General features: G+C 46.9%; 1 protein-coding gene across 2 annotated transcripts in view; it reads left to right on the forward strand.

Moving 5' to 3' along the window:
- Positions 1 to 19,292, forward strand: part of ZNF622 (zinc finger protein 622) — a 59,084-nt gene extending 39,792 nt beyond the window's left edge. For both annotated transcript variants that reach the window (XM_063922950.1, XM_063922951.1), the window contains exons 6-7: positions 17,625 to 17,768; positions 18,660 to 19,292. In XM_063922950.1, coding sequence (XP_063779020.1) covers positions 17,625 to 17,768; positions 18,660 to 18,787 — 272 coding nt within the window. In that variant the 3' untranslated portion in view covers positions 18,788 to 19,292. The remainder of the gene's footprint in view (positions 1 to 17,624; positions 17,769 to 18,659) is intronic.
- Positions 19,293 to 19,562: the final 270 nt, after the last annotated feature.

Here is a 19,562-nt window from a genome sequence, read left to right on the forward strand (position 1 = left end):
TGGAGTATAGACGGGGTCCAAAGGAGCCGGTGCACTTTACATTTCTTCACTGGGTGTGTTGGCTCCCCCACTCTATGCCCCCACAGGCAGTTTAGAAAAAAGTGCCCTCAGGAGAGGATGCACATCTCTGCAGCTACAGAAAGTTTTCTTTGATTTTCTTTTAAACGTTTGTTATTTTCAGGACTAGTCAGCAGTTTCTGCTGAAGGTTGTCTCTGCATTTCACCTGAATCAACCAATTGTGGTTCCGTCCAGTTCTGAAGCTTCTGCTCCTCCGGAGACATTGGATGTGGTGCGAGCCTTGAAGATCTGTGTCAAGCGGATGGCTCGGATCAGAAAGACTGATTCCTTGTTTGTGCTCTATGATGCACAGAAGGGTTGTCCTGCTTCGAAGCAGTCCACTGCTCGTTGGCTTAGGCTTACTATCCAACAGGCCTATGTATCGGCAGCCTTACCTGTTCCTAAGTCTCTGAAGGCCCACTCTACAAGATCTGTGGGCTCTTCCAGGACAGCTGCCTGAGGAGTCTTGGCCTTGCAAATATGCCGAGCTGCTACCTGGTTGGGGAAGAACACCTTTGTGAAGTTCTACAGGTTTGATACCCTGGCCAAAGAGGATACCCAGTTTGGGCAGGCGGTGCTGCAGAAGTCTCCGCATGTTCCCACCCGTTCTGGAAGCTTTGGGACATCCCCATCGTACTAGATTTCCCCAATATCCCTTATGGATGCTAGAGAAAATAGGATTTTAATTACCTACCGGTAAATTATTTTCTCATATTCCATAAGGGATATTGGGCGCCCGCCTCAGTGCGTTGACTTTTCTGCAGGTTCTTTGTTATGTGGTTACCTGTTCAGCTGTTGCTGTTATTGTTACCAGCCGTTGCTGGTTGTTTTATGTTCGTGGTGTGCTGGTGTTAAATCTCACCACTCTTTGTTGTCATGTTCCTTCTCTCATATATGTCCTTTCTCCTTCGGGCACTGTTTTACGTATAACTGCCTGTGGGAGGGGGCATAGAGGGGAGGAGCCAACACACCCAGTGAAGAAATTTAAAGTGCACCAGCTCCTTTGGACCCCGTCTATACCCCATTGTACTAGATTTCCCCAATATCCCTTATGGACTACGAGAAAAGTATTTTTTCGGTAGGTAATTAAAATCCTATTTTTACTGATGTATAACTTGTCACTGATTGCTAGTGTGATTGCTGAAACGTTACTATTCACTGTCAGTTTCTGTGTATATACCGATCCTCAATGCTGGTGCAAGGCAGGGAGGGATCGGATTGTATGTCTCTTTAACAAGTTTTAAAGTGATTTCATTCACCAATTGTGTAGTTAACACTGTACAGGTGTGTGATTTGTTTATCGTGTCTAAGAGAGGCATGGGTGAGAAGCATACACTCACAGCAGCACCAACACTGATTTCATTTTTGTCTTGCAAAGCTGGGTTAACCTCTCAGGATCTAGTTCAAAATGGATTATGTGCAAAAAATTTTCGCTTTCACCAAAGCCTCCTGAATAATATAAGGCAGGCGCAGGTTCAAGTTGAACCTCCTTCTTTTGCACAGACATTATCCAATATAGCTGAGCAGATAATGCCAGCTCCTATACCAGGGATAGGTTACCCTGTTAACCCTTACATGCTACATTCCCCCATGGGGTTATCACATCCAGTCCAGGAATCTGCAGCCTTTCAACAAAAACAGGCTGAAAGGCCTGTGGAAAATAAATCACACAGACATGAAACAACATCTTCACAGTCTACACATGTTTCAGATGGGGACTCTTCGGATGAGGACTCCTCGCATTCTGGGTCTGCATACAGAGATGAGGATGAAGGTCCCAGCTTAGTGGATATACCTGAGCTGATTAGTACTATGAAAGTCACTCTATCCTTAGAGGAGGCAGCAAAGCCTTTGTTAAAATCCAAGGCACCTGTGTCTAAACGTCCCAAAACAGTCAAGACTGAATTTCCGAGGTCAGAACAACTGACTGAGATTATGCAAGAGGCTTGGGTAACACCCAGTAAGAAGTTTAGAATTCCTAAGAAATGGAATTCCCATTATCCTCTTCCAACTGGCGACTCCCTAAGTAGATACGCATGTCATTCGATTAGTGCGAAAATCTGCATGGCCTCTGCCTTTAACATCATTAAATGATGTTACGGATAGGAAAATAGATGTTTTTTTAAAAACCATTTTCTCCTTGTCTGGGGCAATTGGAAGACCAGCCATGGCTTCAGCCTGGATCGCAAAAGCAGTGTCAGCTTGGGCTGATGCATTAAAGGTTGATCTTTCATTGGCATCTAGAGAGCAAAACTCCCAAATTGAACATATTAAACAGGTGGCTATTTTTATGGAAGAAGCAGCCTTGGATATGGGTACTATTGCCTCTCAAGCCTCAGCAGTAGCAGCTCGCAGAGTTGTTTTGCTGCATACATGGAAGGCTGACTCAGAGTCCAAGAAAGTTCTGGAGTATTTGACTTTTGCTTGAGATTCATTTTGGAAAAGAATGAAACAGTATTTTGGCATCAGAAGCAGACTCCTAGAAAATGAAGTTTCCTTCAACACACAAATCCAAACCTAAGATTCCAGCTTATTGGCCTTTTCGGACCCAGGGAAAAGCAAAAGGAAAGTGTTATGGTTAACAACAGTCTCAATCTGACAAATCAGGTAAGACTAAAAAGCTACCAGAAGGCCTGCTTCCAAGCCAGAATATAAGCCATCAGCCTGATGGTGCGGGCCTTCACCTGGGGGATACAAGGGTGGAAGGCTGATGACTTAATTTTGCATAGATCTGACAGCAGTCCACCACAGATGCCTGGGTGCGGTATCTCACGGTTATGCGTTTGCCTTCAAGAAACACCCTCCACAAAGGTTCTTTTGTACCAGCCCGTCTTCAGTGGAATCGAAGGCCAGGGCCTTGCAAGAGCCAGTTCAAAAGTTGCATCAATCAGGAGTGATAATTCCAGTTCCTCCTGCGCAACGAGGACAAGGTTTTTATTCAAACCTGTTTCTAATCCAGAAGCCACGTGTCGTTCCCATTCTCAGTCTCAAAGCTCTGAACAAATACATTAGGGTTCCTCAATTTCATATTAAGGACTTCAGGTTTCATTATTTTGGCCATGGAGCAGGAGGATTTTATGGTATCCCTGGATATCCAGAATGCTTACCTACATGTTCCTATAGCACAGTCCCCATCAGTGCAACCTCAGGTTTGCTATCCTCCAGCAACACTTTAAGTTTCAGGCCGTACCATTTGGACTGGCCACAGCTCCAAGAGTGTTTTACCAAAATTATGGTGGTAATGGCAGCTTATCTCCGTCGGCAGGGGATAAGGATTCTTCCATACCTCGACAATTTATTAATACTTGCATAATCTCAGGAATTGCTTCAGTGTCATCTGCAACAGAAAATAGCTTGTCTGCAGAGACACGGTTGGCTCATAAATTGGGCAAAGTCGTCCCTTGTTCCGTCACAACGGATGACACACTTTGGGCCTGTATTGGATTCGGGTCTTCAGAGAGTAATTTTACCTTTGAACAAAATATCCACAATACAGACAAGGATTCAGTAGCTGCTACACAGTAAATGGGTATCCATTCATGCAGCGATGCGTGTGATGGGATCTATGGTGTCGACTTTCGACATGGTGGACTATGCTCCATTCCACTCGAGGCCTCTACAACGTCTGATCCTTTCCAAATGGAATGGATTACATCAGAGAATAAAAACTCTGACTATGGTCCTTCCTCTGGAAGTAAGGAGGTCATTAAGCCTGGTGGCTACAGACATCCCATCTGGACAAAGGGAGACCCTTTTGGATCTGAGATTGGGAGGTTCTGACAACGGATACCAGTCTTCAAGGCTGGGGAGCAGAGTCAGAAAGATGATGTTTCCAAGGGCAGTGGACCAAGGAAAAGAGTTGCCTGCCAATAAATGTATTGTAACTTCGGGCCATATATATGGTACTCATTCATTCAAAGGACATTCTTCAGGGGAAACCAGTTGAAATTTGCTTGGACAATGCAATGGCAGTAGCGTTCCTCAATCATCAGGGAGGAACTTGCAGCCAAAAAGCAACGAATGAGGTAAGCCGCACGTTAAGGTGGGCAGAACTTCATCATCCAGCCTTGTCCGCAGTGTTCATTCCAGGAGTCCTAAACTGGGAAGCGGATTTTCTCAGTCGACACGCTTTTCATGGTAATGAATGGGCTTTACACCCCGAGGTTTTGCAGACTCTGGTAGACAAGTGGGGGTTACCAGAGAGAGATCTCATGGCTTCCCGTCAGAACAACAAAGTTCCCGCATACGGGTCAAGGACAAAGGATCCCAAAGCGACCTTTGTGGATGCTCTGTCAGTAAGATGGGACTTTTGTCTGGCCTATGTGTTTCCACCTATCACCCTGTTACCCTGGGTGATGCGAAAGGTAAAACAGGGAAAGGGCATCGTGATATTAATAGCTCCGGTTTTGCCCAGAAAATATTGGTACACAAATCTGCAGAGGCTGTCGGTGGATACTCCGTTCCTACTCCCTCAACGTCCAGATCTAGTGTCTCAGGGTCCTTGCTCTTACAAGCACCTTGATCGGCTGTCTTTGACGGCGTGGCTCTTGAGACTTCCATCCTGAAAGCAAGAGGATTCACACAACATGTAATTCAAACAATGCTTAGAGCAAGGAAAACTTACTCAGCTCGCATTTATTACCGTATACGTCAGGCCTATATTCAATGGTGCAGTGACAGGAAATTTGATTCTAGGTCATTCAGAGTTTCCAGAGTCCTAGTATTCCTTCAGGCAGGAATGGACAAAGGTCTACGGGTGGCTTCCTTGAGAGTACAGGTGTCGGCATTGACTGTATAGTTTAAATAAAAAATTGCTAACCTATAGGATGTTCGCACTTTTCTCTTTCATCCACTAGGGGACACTGGAGTCCTATACAGTAGGGGTGTGAAGCTTGCAACCGGAGGTGTGGCACAATCTAAAATTAGCATTGTCTGCACAGCCGGTTCCTCCCCCTTCACATCCCTCCTCCCTCAGTTTGGAAAATTGTGCCTAGGAGGTACAAGCACAAGAAGGAGCTCCTGCTCCATGAAGATTTATTTATTTATTTTTATTTATTTTTTCTCTTATACTAGCCCAATCCCTCCTTACTAAAAGGAGGGTGCAGGTTTTAAACGAAAAGATGGTAAATGCCCGATCCCACCTAAATGAAAGGGGGTGCAGGCTTTACCAGGCGAAAAGGCTGCGTCCCCCTAATAAAAGGGGGACAAAGTTCAGGATTGGAGACAATGACTCCAGCTGAAGGGGTCTGCATCTCTATAAAGGCACCAACCGTGAGTACTGGTTGTTTTAACATGGCCTCAGGGAGTTGAAGTAGCATTAGAATTTTTTTTTTCTTGATTATTTCTTTATTTAATTTCCCTATGGGGCTTTATTAGACTTTGCTAGCAAGTGGGATCCTCATAGTGTAGAGGACTGATCCCCTGTAATGTGGAAAGACATGTTCAAATAAAAAAAATAAAAAATGATTAGCTCCCCACAGCGTCGTCCAGGCAGCGGTCACAGTGTGAGGCGGGCCGGAATCCCTTCAGCAGCGCAGCCTTCCCTGTCAGTCCAGAGGCAGTCAGAGAGAGGCGCCGCTACGGGACCCGATGAGAGCAGTGCCAGCGCGCGCCAGCCAGCGGGAGATTGTATACCGCGCGCCTGAGCAGATACCTTCAGCCGCCGGAGGCGGGGAGCGAGAGAGACGCTGCAGTGAGAAGCAGGTGAGGTGATTCCCTCAGCCGCGGGACGGGGCTCTATAGCGCACAGACAGGGCGGCCACTACGGCAAGTAAGGCTCCTTTCAGCATTAAGGTAAAACAAGAGTGTAGACAAGGGGGCTCACCGGAGGTAGTTCCCCCTCATAAATGAAGTGTCCGGAATTTTTAATTGGCGGCCATCTTAAAATTCATATGCAGGCGCCAGAAAAACTGAGGAGCATGGAGTGAACCTCTTCTCTGTTATAGAATAATAGTAAGACAACGCCCTCTGCTGGTGAGATGTCATAATGCGGATCTCCTGAAATATAATATGATTATGATTTATTTTCAAAGGTACTTTCTTACAAAGAGCCTACAGAAAATACTAAAAAGCAAGTGAAGCCAACTCTAACACCGTAGCTGACTTACAGTTGGGTGTGTGGCGGTTACAAGTCGGCTGGTGTAAAGACAAAAGAAATAAATCTTTTGTTTCCGTCATCTATCACAGTCTTTCTCTGCCTAGTTTAAAGGGTGAAATCGCTGCGACACAGTCTGGTAAGGGGTTTTAGTCAACATGTCTAAAACACCAACCAAGACCTCCAAACCCCATTATGTTTGCATGTAACGAAAAGAGCACGCGAATGGCAGCTCCAGGGTGTGCGATTCCTGCTTCGACAAGGACGCTCCACCTGGAAGCAGTGCTCCATCTAGGTCAGGGAAGGATTACCCTGCAGATAGAATCTCCAATGAGATGGCGGAATCCCGCACGCAACAATTAGGGCTGTGGGATTCTAAAAAAAAAATAATAAAAAAAATAAATTCTCACCAGGTTAACGCCTCCAGCACAAGCAGTAACAAAGGGGTGCAAGGCGGTTAAAAGGCCTCTTCCTCTTGTACCGTAAGCAGAGGAGGAAGAGGGTCTTCTCATTGATACAAAGGAAGGTGAGTTAATTGAATTTAACGTAGACGCCGATTTTCCAGAAGAGGACACGGCAATCTCAGGTCTTGATTCTTTAATCGAAACGGTGACTGAGATCCTACATTGTAAGGTAGAATAAGTAAAGGAGCCAGAAGATTCTAATGGTTCGAATCCCAAAAACCGCGTTCAGCACCGTTTCCCATTCCTAAATCCCTCCAATCTCAAATGGAGGAGGCTTGGAAGCAACCTGACAAACTCTTTAAATTTTCCCAACAGGGTTTCCAGTAACTTATCCCCTACCTAAGGGTGTAATGGATAAGGGGGAGACTCCGCCGGTAGTGAATGTTTTCCTAGGAAGGTTGCCGAAAAGGACAATCTTACCATTACCTAATGTAACGACTTTAAGAGGTTGACACAGCTTTAAAGTCACTTTTTGTAGCAGGTGCAGCACGGAGACCTACGGTTGTCTGCGCTTGGGTTAACAAGACCATGGGAGCATGGTCTGGACGTATAGTACAGGCTATTGAGGGGGAAAATGGCTTGGAAGAAATTGCCCAACTGGCGGAGCATATTCAAGATATTCGCAGGATAGCATCGCGCATCTCTGCATCAGCCATATCTGCTAGACGGACAGAGAATGGCGTGGAGACTCTGACACCAAGGGGCGGTAGAATCCTTTCCCTTGGAGGGCGAGATGCTTTTCGGTCCAGAGTTGGACAAGTGGACTTCGCAAGCTACAGCAGGGACGTCCACTTTTCTGGCTACTCCTTATACAAGGGCCACTCCACAAGTTAGGAGAGGTTATTTGGGACCAGCATGTAATTCCTTTAGATCGCAGTCCTTGCGAGCCCGAGGAAAAAGTTTCGGTACACAAGTACGTGGGGGTAGAGGAAACTCACAGGCAGCAGCCAGAAAGCGGGATAAAACTGCTGACAAGACCGTGGCAGGACGGTCTCCCGGCTCACGAAAGTCTGGGAGGTTTTCGGGACATCTGGGCCTACACCTCACCAGAACTAATCTCTCTAGGGTACAAACTAGATTTTCCACAGAGTCCACTAGTTTTTTTTACAAAGGGATTGCCTCGGTGCCCTCAGAAAGCAAAGGCGTTACTGCCAGCAATTGAAATATTGCTACGGTCAGAGGTCATTCTTCCGGTTCCCGCCTCTCAGAGAGGAACGGCTTTCGAATCCAGTCTTTTTGTCGTGCCAAAGCCAGTCGGGACGGCCAGGCCGATACTCACTTTAAAAGTTTTAAACCGGTTTATAAGGGTCTACAAATTCTAGCTGGAATCAATCCAGTCGATCATTGCAGGCTTAGAACATGCATATCTGCATGCCCATCACCAGACTTACTTATGGTTCGCACTGCTGACGGATCACTCCCAATTCAGGGCCATTGCCGTTCGGTCTGTCATCGGCCCCAAGAATCTTTACCGAAGATCATGGCAGTCATGGTTGCAGAATCGGGACTGTTGAGGGTCACGATTAGACCTTATCTAGACGACATGCTAATCAAGGCATCCTCTCGAGAACAGTTGATCAGGGATGTTCAGACATCTCATCCATTTCTCATTCAACATGGGTGGATTGTGAATTTCCAAAGATCCAACCTCATGCCAACTCAACGGATGCAGTTCCTCGGTCTCCTCTTGGACACGGTACAATTGAGAGTATTCCTACCAGAGAACAAGGTGCAGAACCTACAGAGATTAGTGGCTCAGGTACTGAGCTCACAAACGGTTTTTGTACACCTCTGTGTGGAATTTCTCGGGAAGATGGTGGCGTCTTTCGAAGCTCTCCAGTACGGCAGACTTCATTCCCGACCATTACAGATGAACCTCATTGCTCAGTGAGCAGGGTCACACTGGTTTCTACATCAAAGAGTCCGACTTCCACCACGCATACGCACCTTCTTACTTTGGTGTTCGTTGCAAGAATCTCGCAAAAGGCAAGGGATTCGGCATTTGGGATTGGAGGATCCTGACAACAGATGCCAGTCTCAGAGGTTGGGGTACGTCTCAGAGGAGCATCAGTTTCAGAGCAGATGGACGCTACTGGAGAGCAGCTTACCCATAAACATTTGCGAACTAAGAGCAGTTTACAATGCGCTTTTCTTAACCAAAGACCAAGTCATGGGTCAACACATAAGAATGCAGTCGGACAATGTCACGATGACGGCATACATAAACCGTCAGAGGAACAAGGAGCGGAATGGCGTTAAAGGAAGCCACAAAGATCTTGGGCAGAAAGGCGAAACATCATCCTCTCGGCAGTGTTCATTCCAGGTGTGGAGAACTGGGAAGCAGATTATCTCAATCACCAGGACATGCATCCGGGAGAGTGGTGCCTCCATCCACGGATTTTCAACATGGTGGTGAGGAGATGGGGTCTACCTCAAGTCGACCTAATAGCGTCTCGGCAATAACATCAGTTGCCCAGAAGTGTGTCCAGGATAAGAGATCGCACCAGATTGGCCCCGCAGGAGTTGGTACTCAGACCTGCGAGGGTTACTAGCGGAAGATCCTTGACGGTTACCTCAGAGAGAGGACCTGCTATCTCAGGGACCGTTCAACACCCAGACCTGGACGGGCTGCGTTTAACGGCGTGGCTATTGAAACCCGGATCTTAAGAAACAGAGGGACACCAAGAACGGCCATTCCTGCGATGATTGCCGCTAGGAAACCGGTCACAGCCATACACTACTACAGGATTTGGAAGAGGTACTTGGACTGGTGTCAAGAACGTGGGTGGAATTCGGCGAACTTCCACTTATCCAGACTTTTACTTTTCCTTCAGGCCGGCCTAGAGTTAGGTCTGCGGCTGGGATCTCTGAAGGTTCAAGTGTCGACTCTTTCCATCCTTTTTCAACAGTGGTTGGCATTCTTGCCAGAGGTTCAAACCTTTTTACAGGAGGTTCTGAGGATAAAGCCCCCTTTTCGTCCTCCCACTGCTCCATGGGATCTAAATTTGGTGTTAGATTTTTTTGAAATCGCCACTGTTTGAGCCGTTAGCGAGAACAGACCTGAAATATCTCTCTTGGACGGTAACGTTGTTGCTGACCTTGGCTTCGGCTGGGAGGGTTTCTGAGTTAGGAGCCTTATCGTGTAAGAGTCCTTTTTATTTAATTATTTTTCATGAGGATCGGGCGGAACTCCGTACAAGAGCGGATTTCCTTCCTAAGGTTGTTTCAGGGTTTCATGTAAATCAGCAAATTGTGGTCCCATCTTTCCATTGTCTCGCAGATGGGGATGTGTCCTTGGTTGTTGTCCGTTACGTCCTCCTTCAGGAAGTCGGACCATTTGTTTGTCCTTTATGATGGGCCAAAGAAGGTTTGGCCGGCTTCTAAGCAGTCTCTGTCTCGATGGATTAGACTTGCCATTCGGCAAGCTTATATTTCCTGTGGTAAACAGGTTCCGGTACAGACGGGTGCTCATACCACCCGATCGGTGGGTGCCTCCGGTGGCGGCTGCCAGAGGTATTTCCACTACTTAACTTTGCAGAGCGGCGACGTGGTCCTCAGCCCACACGTTCGCGAAATTTTACAAGTTTGATATTTTTGCGTCCGACGTTTGGTTTTGCAGGCCGCCGACAGCACTCCCTCCCTGGGGGATAACTTTGGGACGTCCCCTACTGTATAGGACTCCAGTGTCCCCTAGTGGATGAAAGAGAAAAGAGGATTTTGGTACTTACCGATAAATCCATTTCTCTGAATCCTCTAGGGGACACTGGACGCCCGCCTCGGTGCTGTCAACCTGCTGCGTTCAAACTTCCTGTTCACAAAGTTTGTACAAACCCCGTTGGTTTTTCAGTTCAGAGTTTCTTGGGGGCTGTTTGATAGGTTGTACGGTACGGTTCCTCGCTATATACTATAGTGTCATGTCCTATTCTCTCAGTCAAATTTTCCAAACGGAGGGATGTGAAGGGGGAGGAACCGGCTGTGCAGACAATGCTAATTTTAGATTGTGCCACACCTCCGGTTGCAAGCTTCACACCCCTACTGTATAGGACTCCAGTGTCCCCTAGAGGATCTACGTGGATCGTACCAGTGCCATCAGAAAGACAGACACTCTCTTTGTTCTCTACGGATTTCACAAGAGAGGGTGGCCTGCTGACAAGCAGACACTGGTGAGGTGTCTTCAGATGACTATTTCAGAAGCATATTCTCAAGCTGATCTCCCTATTCCGGCTAATGTCTGCTCACTCTACTCGTAAGGTAGGTCCTTCATGGGCAGCACAACGTGATGCTTCAGCTGAACAGATATGCAAGGCAGCCACATGGTCTTCCATCAACACATTCATTAGACATTATGCCTTTGATACCTTTGCCTCTCAGCACGCTGCATTTGGGCGAAGGATTCTCCTGTCCAATCAGGAGCGTCCCCTCCACTAAAATTGCTTTGGGACATCCCAATGTTTATCCTGTGGATAATCTATGGACTCTATGTAGTTATGGAAGATGTACCGTCGATAACTCTATTTCTCTTAAGTCCACAGTATCCACAAGGATCCCACCCTGACGCACCTGATTTGAGGATCCTTACACCTACTAACCTCTTACTTCTTGTACGGAAGTGTGTGCATGTGTGTTCTTCTCGCCTGATTAGGGCTCTCCATGATAGGAGGCGGGGATATAGGGGACTGGCCCGTTGCATTCTGGGAGGCCGAAAGCTTTTGATCGTTGGTGCCAATCTGCTGACGCTACCTGATATCCCAGTGTTTATCCTGTGGATACTGTGGACTTAGGAGAAATTGAGTTATCGACTGTAAGTCTACCATAACTACGTATTTATCGCGTGATTTATGCAGTCAGCATGAGTCTTGTCAAAGGGATCAGAAAATTGATCTCTCTAGAATACACACAGGGACAGTCATTACAATACATGCCACAATCGAGGTAAGGGGAGTACACACTGAGAAATCTGTGCTTAAATTCTAAGCAATCTGACTAGATTGCTTCGAAATTAAGCACGGATCTCTCATGTGTATCCCCTATAGCGATGCGCGGCCCCGCGCGTCGCTATCGCCGGTGCTAGATTGGCCTGCATGCAGGCACAATCTAGCAGTTCACTCATTTCACCGCTAGGTGAAATGAGCGGCCGCCCCTTCGCTCAGCACACATCGCGATACCTTCATTTCAGTAGCACGTCTTCATTCGCTTTAGAGACTGTAGGTACTGCCCTTATTATGTTACATGTTTGTCTGAATATGGTTTACTTTGCTTGCTCTGGGTTACAGATATTTGCATGCAGTTCTACCTGTCTGACTCACCCTGTGCCTATATGAAACATCATTTTGTGTTCGTTTTACTGCAAGTGTTTGCTGTGAGCAGCGTACCAACACGATCTGACCCAGCCATGCTGCATGCATCTCGGTGACCATGTCTTAGCAGAGAGACGAGCAGGGTTTTGTGCGATGCATGAAAGTAATGGCTAATGGGAGTTGTAGACTATTGCCGTTATAATGACTGTAGGCTGCATTTTGAAAAGATGCAAACCCAGAAAAACGGTAACCGTTTTAAACTGAGATGTCTAGAGAAGCTATTACTGGGCCATAGTAGTGAAACAAAAAATAAGATTTTAAACCTACCGGTAAATCTTTTTCTCGTAGTCCCTAGAGGATGCTGGGGACTCCGTAAGGACCATGGGGAATAGACGGGCTCCACAGGAGACATGGGCACTAAAAAGAACTTTAGGTATGGGTGTGCACTGGCTCCTCCCTCTATGCCCCTCCTCCAGACCTCAGTTAGAGAAACTGTGCCCAGAGGAGACGGACAGTACGAGGAAAGGATTTTGTAAATCCAAGGGCAAGATTCATACCAGCCACACCATTCACACCGTATAACATGGGATATACGAACCAGTCAACAGTATGAAACAAAACCAGTATCAGTCCAAAACTGATCCAACTGAAACATAACCCTTATGTAAGCAACAACTATATACAAGTCCTGCAGGATGTTGTCCGCACAGGGACGGGCGCCCAGCATCCTCTACAGACTACGAGAAAAAGATTTACCGGTAGGTTTAAAATCTTATTTTCTCTTACGTCCTAGAGGATGCTGGGGACTCCGTAAGGACCATGGGGATTATTCCAAAGCGGGCGGGAGAGTGCGGACGACTCTGCAGCACCGAATGAGCAAACATTAGGTCCTCATCGGCCAGGGTATCAAACTTGTAGAATTTTGCAAAAGTGTTTGAACCCGACCAAGTCGCGGCTCGGCAAAGTTGTAATGCCGAGACGCCCCAGGCAGCCGCCCAAGAAGAGCCCACCTTCCTAGTGGAATGGGCCTTAACCGAATTCGGTAACTGCAATCCAGCCGTAGAATGAACCTACTGAATCGTGTTACAGATCCAGTGAGCAATAGTCTGTTTAGACGCAGGAGCACCAACCTTGTTGGCTGCATACAGGATAAACAGAGCCTCTGTTTTCCTAACCCGAGCCGTTCTGGCCACATAAATTTTCAATGCCCTGACGACATCTAGGGACTCGGAATCCTCCACGTCCCTTGTAGCCACAGGCACCACAATAGGTTGGTTCATATGAAAAGAAGAAACCATCTTTAGGCAAAAATTGGGGACGAATCCGCAACTCAGCTCTATCCACATGGAAAATCAGATAAGGGCTTTTGTGAGACAAAGCCGCCAACTCTGACACTCGCCGTGCCGAAGCTAAGGCCAATAACATGACCATTTTCCAAGTAAGATACTTCAACTCAACTGTTTGAAGCGGTTCAAACCAGTGAGACTTAAGGAACCGTAACACCACGTTAAGGTCCCATGGTGCCACTGGAGGCACAAAAGGAGGCTGGATATGCAGCACCCCTTTCACGAAAGTCTGGACTTCTGGAAGAGAAGCCAATTCCTTTTGAAAGAAAATGGATAAGGCCGAAATCTGAACCTTAATGGAGCCTAACTTTAGGCCCAAATTCACTCCTGTTTGTAAGAAGTGAAGAAAACGGCCCAGATGGAACTCTTCCGGAGGAGCAGTCTTGGCTTCGCACCAAGACACATACTTCCTCCAGATACGGTGATAATGTTTCGATGTCACCTCCTTCCTAGCCTTTATCAGAGTAGGAATGACCTCCTCCGGAATGCCCTTCTCCGCTAGGATCCTGCGTTCAACCGCCATGCCGTCAAACGCAGTCGCGGTAAGTCCTGGAACAGACAGGGCCCTTGTTGTAACGGATCTTCTGAGAGCATTTCCTGTAGATCCGGATACCAGGCCCTTCGAGGCCAATCTGGAACGATGAGAATCGCCTGAACCCCTCTTCGTCTTATGATTCTCAGTATCTTTGAAATGAGAGGAAGAGGAGGGAACACATAGACCGACTGAAACACCCATGGTGTCACCAGTGCATCCACTGCAATCGCCTGAGGGTCCCTTGACCTGGCGCAATATCTCGGAAGTTTCTTGTTGAGGCGTGAAGCCATCATGTCTATTTGAGGCAGACCCCACTGACTTGCAATCTCTGCTTAGACTTCCTGATGAAGTCCCCACTCTCCTGGATGCAGATCGTGTCTGCTTCCCAGTTGTCTACTCCCGGAATGAAGACTGCTGTCAGAGCGCTTACATGACTCTCCGCCCGTCGAAGAATCTTTGAGGCTTCTGCCATTGCCACTCTGCTCCTTGTGCTGCCTTGGCGGTTTACATGAGCCACTGCTGTGATGTCTGACTGAATCAGAACCGGTAGACCCTGAAGTAAGGTCTGCGCCTGATGAAGGCCGTTGTATATGGCCCTTAATTCCAGAATGTTGATGTGTAGACAAGCCTCCTGGCTTGACCACAGACCCTGGAAGTTTCTTCCCTGTGTGACTGCTCCCCATCCTCGGAGACTCGCGTCCGTGCTCACCAGAACCCAGTCCTGGATTCCGAAAACTGCGACCCTCTAGAAGGTGAGCACTCTGCAGCCACCACAGGAGAGATACCCTGGCCCTGGGGGACAGGCGGATCATCTGATGAATCTGTAGATGTGACCCGGACCACTTGTCCAGAAGGTCCCACTAAAAGGTTCTGGCATGGAACCTGCCGAATGAAATGGCCTCGTAAGACGCCATCATTTTCCCCAGCACTCGCCTGCAGTTATGTACCGACACCCTGTCTGGCTTCAACAGGTCCCTGACCAAGTCCCGCAGTTCCTGGGCCTTTTCCGTCGGGAGAAAGACCCTCTTTTGTTCCGTGTCCAGAATCATGCCTAAGAAAGGCAATCTGGTTGTTGGAACGAACTGTGACTTTGGCAGGTTTAGAATCCAACCGTGTTGTTGTAACACCCTCGGGAAGAGTGGTACTTTGACCAGCAACTGTTCTCTCGAACTCGCTTTTATCAGGAGATCGTCCAAGTATGGGATAATTGTGACCCCCTGCTTGCGCAGGAGCACCATTATCTCCGCCATTAATTTGGTAAAAATTCTCGGGGCCGTGGACAGCCCAAACGGCAACGTCTGAAATTGGTATTGACAATCCTCCACCACAAATCTCAGGAACGCCTGATGAGGTTGATAAATGGGGACATGAAGGTATGCATCCTTTATGTCTAGAGACACCATATAATCTCCCCCTTCCAGACTTGCAATGACCGCCCTGAGCGACTCCATCTTGAACTTGAACCTCCTCTTTAAGTATAGGTTTAAGGATTTTTAAATTTAGAATGGGTCTGACCGAACCGTCCAGTTTCGGGACCACAAACAGGGTTGAGTAATACCCCATCCCCTGCTGCAGCAGGGGAACCTTGACCACCACTTGTTGGAGACACAATTTTTGAATTGCTGCTAAAACTCCCTCTCTGGGGAAGAAGTCGGCAGTGCCGATTTAAAAAACCGGCGAGGAGGCACCTCTTTGAATTCCAGCTTGTACCCCTGGGAAACAATGTCTATTGCCCAGGGATCCACCTGAGAGTGAACCCAGACTTGGCTGAAAAGACGAAGACGTTCCCCCACTGGAGCGAACTCCCCCAGCGGAGCCCCAGCGTCATGCGGTGGATTTAGTAGAAGCCGGGGAGGACTTCTGTTCCTGGGAACTGGCTATAGCTGGCAGCTTTTTCCCCTTGCCCTTACCTCTGGCAAGAAAAGAAGATCCCCGAGCTCTCTTGGATCCATATCAGCAGATAAGGTAAGGTACAGCGCTACAAACCCAAGCCCACGATATCCCCGGTCTGAGTAATGTACCGGTATGTGTGTAAATTGACTTCAAGGTAGTTTCCTGCTTGCGGTCAGCAGGATCCCTGAGGGCCGCTGTATCCTGAGACGGCAGCGCCACCTTTTTGGAAAGGCGCGTCAACGCCTTGTCCACCCTTGGGGAGCATTCCCACCGTATCCTGTCCTTGATAGGGAAAGGATACGCCATAAGAATCCTTTTGGGAATCTGCAGCTTCTTATCTGGAGTTTCCCAAGCACTTTCAAATAACTCATTTAATTCAAAAGAAGGTGGAAAAGTAACCTCAGGCTTCTTTTCTTTAAACATCTGGATTTTAGGATTAGGCACCGCGGGGTCATCTATAATATGCAGCACATCCTTTATAGCAATAATCATATAATGAATATTCTTTGCCAATTTTGGCTGCAACCTCGCATCATCATAATCGACACTAGAGTCAGACTCTGTGTCGGTATCTGTGTCAACTAACTGAGAAAGCGGCCGCTTTTGAGACCCAGAAGGTCCCTGTGACTTAGTGAAAGGCAGGGTATGACCCTCTGTGTTGTCCCTGGACTCTGCTTTGTCCAAACGTTTGTGCAATAAATTCACATTTGCATTTAAAATATTCCACATATCCATCCAGTCATGTGTCTGCGTTGCCGACGGCGACACCACACTCATGCGCTCCACCTCCTCCCTAGGAGAGCCTTCCTCTTAAGACATGCCGACACGCACGTACTGACACACTACACACTCAGGGAAAGCTCTATCTGGAGACAGTTCCCCCACAAGGCCCTTTGGAGAGACAGAGAGAGAGTATGCCAGCACACACCCAGCGCCAATAATCTTGGGAAAAAGAAAAATATTACCCAGATACAGCGCTATTCACTGTGCCCAATTATGTGCCCCCCCCTTCTTTAAAACCCTCTGTCACCGGTGATCAGCAGGGGAGAGTCCGGGGAGCCAGCTTCTCAGCGTGTGCTTGAGGAGAAAATGGCGCTGGTGAGTGCTGAGGGAGAAGCCCCGCCCCCTCAGTGGTGGGCTTCGGTCCCGCTCTTTCTTTAAACTGGCGGGGGCTCTGAAATAATATCAAACTGAGTAATTATATTCCTAAAAGCCAGTGCTGAGGTCTACATTGCAGCCCAGGGCGCCCTCCCCCCCCTCCGCGCCCTGCACCCCACAGTGTGCTCTGTGTGTGTGTGTTGTGGGAGCAATGGCGTGCAGCGTTACCGCTGCGCATTACCTCTCCGAAGCTCTGAAGTCTTCTGCCACCTGTGAAGTCTTCTGCCTTTCTATACTCACCCGGCTTCTATCTTCCGGCTCTGCGAGGAGGACGGCGGCGCGGCTCCGGGACGAACCGCTAGGGAAGACCTGCGTTCTGACTCCCTCTGGAGCTAATGGTGTCCAGTAGCCTAAGAAGCAGAGCCTAGCATTTAAGTAGGTCTGCTTCTCTCTCCTCAGTCCCACAATGCAGAGAGCCTGTTGCCAGCAGGTCTCCCTGAAAATAAAAAACCTAACAAAATACTTTCTTTTCAGGAAGCTCAGGAGAGCTCCCTGTAGTGCACCCAGTCTCCTCTGGGCACAGTATTAAACTGAGGTCTGGAGGAGGGGCATAGAGGGAGGAGCCAGTGCACACCCAGACCTAAAGTCTTTCTTAAAGTGCCCATGTCTCCTGCGGAGCCCGTCTATCCCCATGGTCCTTACGGAGTCCCCAGCATCCTCTAGGACGTAAGAGAAACACAAGTGTTTTGGGCAGATTTTAGCTTTATGGTAAACGGAAAATTCATACTTTTAAACCGTCTTTATAGTTTAACATAAGGGAACTTTGTTGTCTGTTACAGGTGCTAGAGTTGGCCATCGCTCACTGATGAAATACTACAAACAAAAATTTGGTTTGTCAAGAGCTCTGGTGGTTTCCAAAAACCAAAAAGCGGTGGGCCGTGTCTTACAGCAGTACAAGGCTCTAGGGTGGACTGGAGGGACTGGTAAGTTAATCAGAAGATGACAACTGCTAACTCTGTGTGCTTTCAAAGAATTATAGGTCTTCCTGAAAACTCTAAAACATATATATTACGTAATTGACAATGAACTATAGATATTTGAAGACCTACTGATAAAATGATTTATATCACCTGACAAGTACAGTAGGTCTGTAAGATTCTTAACCAGCTAATGTGTCACTTGCTGAACTAATGCAGGTGATAAATTTGAGCTACGATTCCCTGTTTCTCCAACGCTGATTGCTAATCAAAAACACTGATTGGTGGACATTGACTATTGGCGATCAGTATGGGAATCGGCAAAATACAGCTTGTTAAAAATCCGCGACTTGCCGTTCCCAATCATTTTTTGGTTTTCAACATATTGGATTTCCCCAATCCCCTGACCTAGGCAGAACAGGGAGTTGCCCCGCTAGCTGCCTGATGCATGGGCCCCATAAGACTGAATTTTGATGTTGGCTCCTATTTCCTTTGTTTGATTTAATGCCACCTGTTACCTTGTGCACTCAGAGTCCAGTCATCATGATACAAGCGCAGAGTGCCTATGTGATTCATCCTCAATGTAAGGCCTGGTACACACTGTGCGATATATCGTTTGACAGCCGATGAACGATATATCGCTTGTGCATCGGCGGATATGTACATCCAGTATGTCTGTGAATTACATTATTCACATCAGTGAGACTGGCCCTGCCGTGGCCATTTTTTGATATCATGCAGATATATCGGTACATCTGCCTGTGTGCACGGTGACCCGCCAACTGACCCCATTATGTGGTTCCTGACAATGACTTCACAAATTGACATGTATTTTTTTCTGTGTGCCGTGTAATCACTTACTGCACTAATTCTGTAAATCCTATCTTCCCTCCAAAGGTGTCGCTTACCAGCATGGGCGTGATATGCAGTACGTACAAAAGATGAAGTCTAAGTGGATGCTAAAAACTGGAATGAGTAATAACGCTACAAAGCAGATGCACTTCAGACACCAAATCATGTTTTGAAGCTTTGACTTGGTGAATGGCGATTGCTTTATTTCAGATAAAGCATCCATTGCCACGGTCATGGTATACAGTCTTGTGGGAGTTACTGACTTGGGCTAATGTTAATGAGTGTCCGATAGACTGCTAATTAAACATCAGCCCCAGCAGCGCCTTGTTGTTCTTACAGTAACAGAGTCTGGGAATACCTACAAGATGTATTGGTGAACCACAATTGCAGCCTCTCCTTCTGATTGTCTGTATTCTAATTCATAATAAGTTCTGTTCTTCCAAATTGAAGGGTGTTCTTGTGTTAAAGAAGACTCACAGATGGTTAACTACGTATATTCTGGAAGTTTATGTAATGCATATAATAAAAAGCAAAGAAAACAAATCTGTCCCCAGTATGGTTTATTACCATTTGTTGAACTAATTGTACTTTTGAAAAAAAAAAAAAATGCTTTCTGATACAATATTTTACAAATAAAAATGCTGTTAATTCAAATAAAATTTGGCAACTGATTGAGAACTCTTCGTTTTTAATGGTTTACATGAAAAAAACGTTATTTTTTAGAACATTAGTTGAATACGTTTTACTATCTACACTATGAAGTAAGAGCCCCATTGTTTTCTGTGTTCAGTGCCACCTAGTGTAGATTATAAAAACAATCCAGCAAATTTCAAGTAGAATTTAAATTGCCCCTAACTATTGAATGAACCATTACATAATTATATCAATGAAAATGTATGTAGCGTGAAATATGTCATGAATTACAAAAATTTCCTATAAAGCAACAGC

This window comes from Pseudophryne corroboree, chromosome 5, assembly GCF_028390025.1.
Source record: "Pseudophryne corroboree isolate aPseCor3 chromosome 5, aPseCor3.hap2, whole genome shotgun sequence".
In the NCBI taxonomy this organism is placed as follows: Eukaryota; Metazoa; Chordata; class Amphibia; order Anura; family Myobatrachidae; genus Pseudophryne; species Pseudophryne corroboree.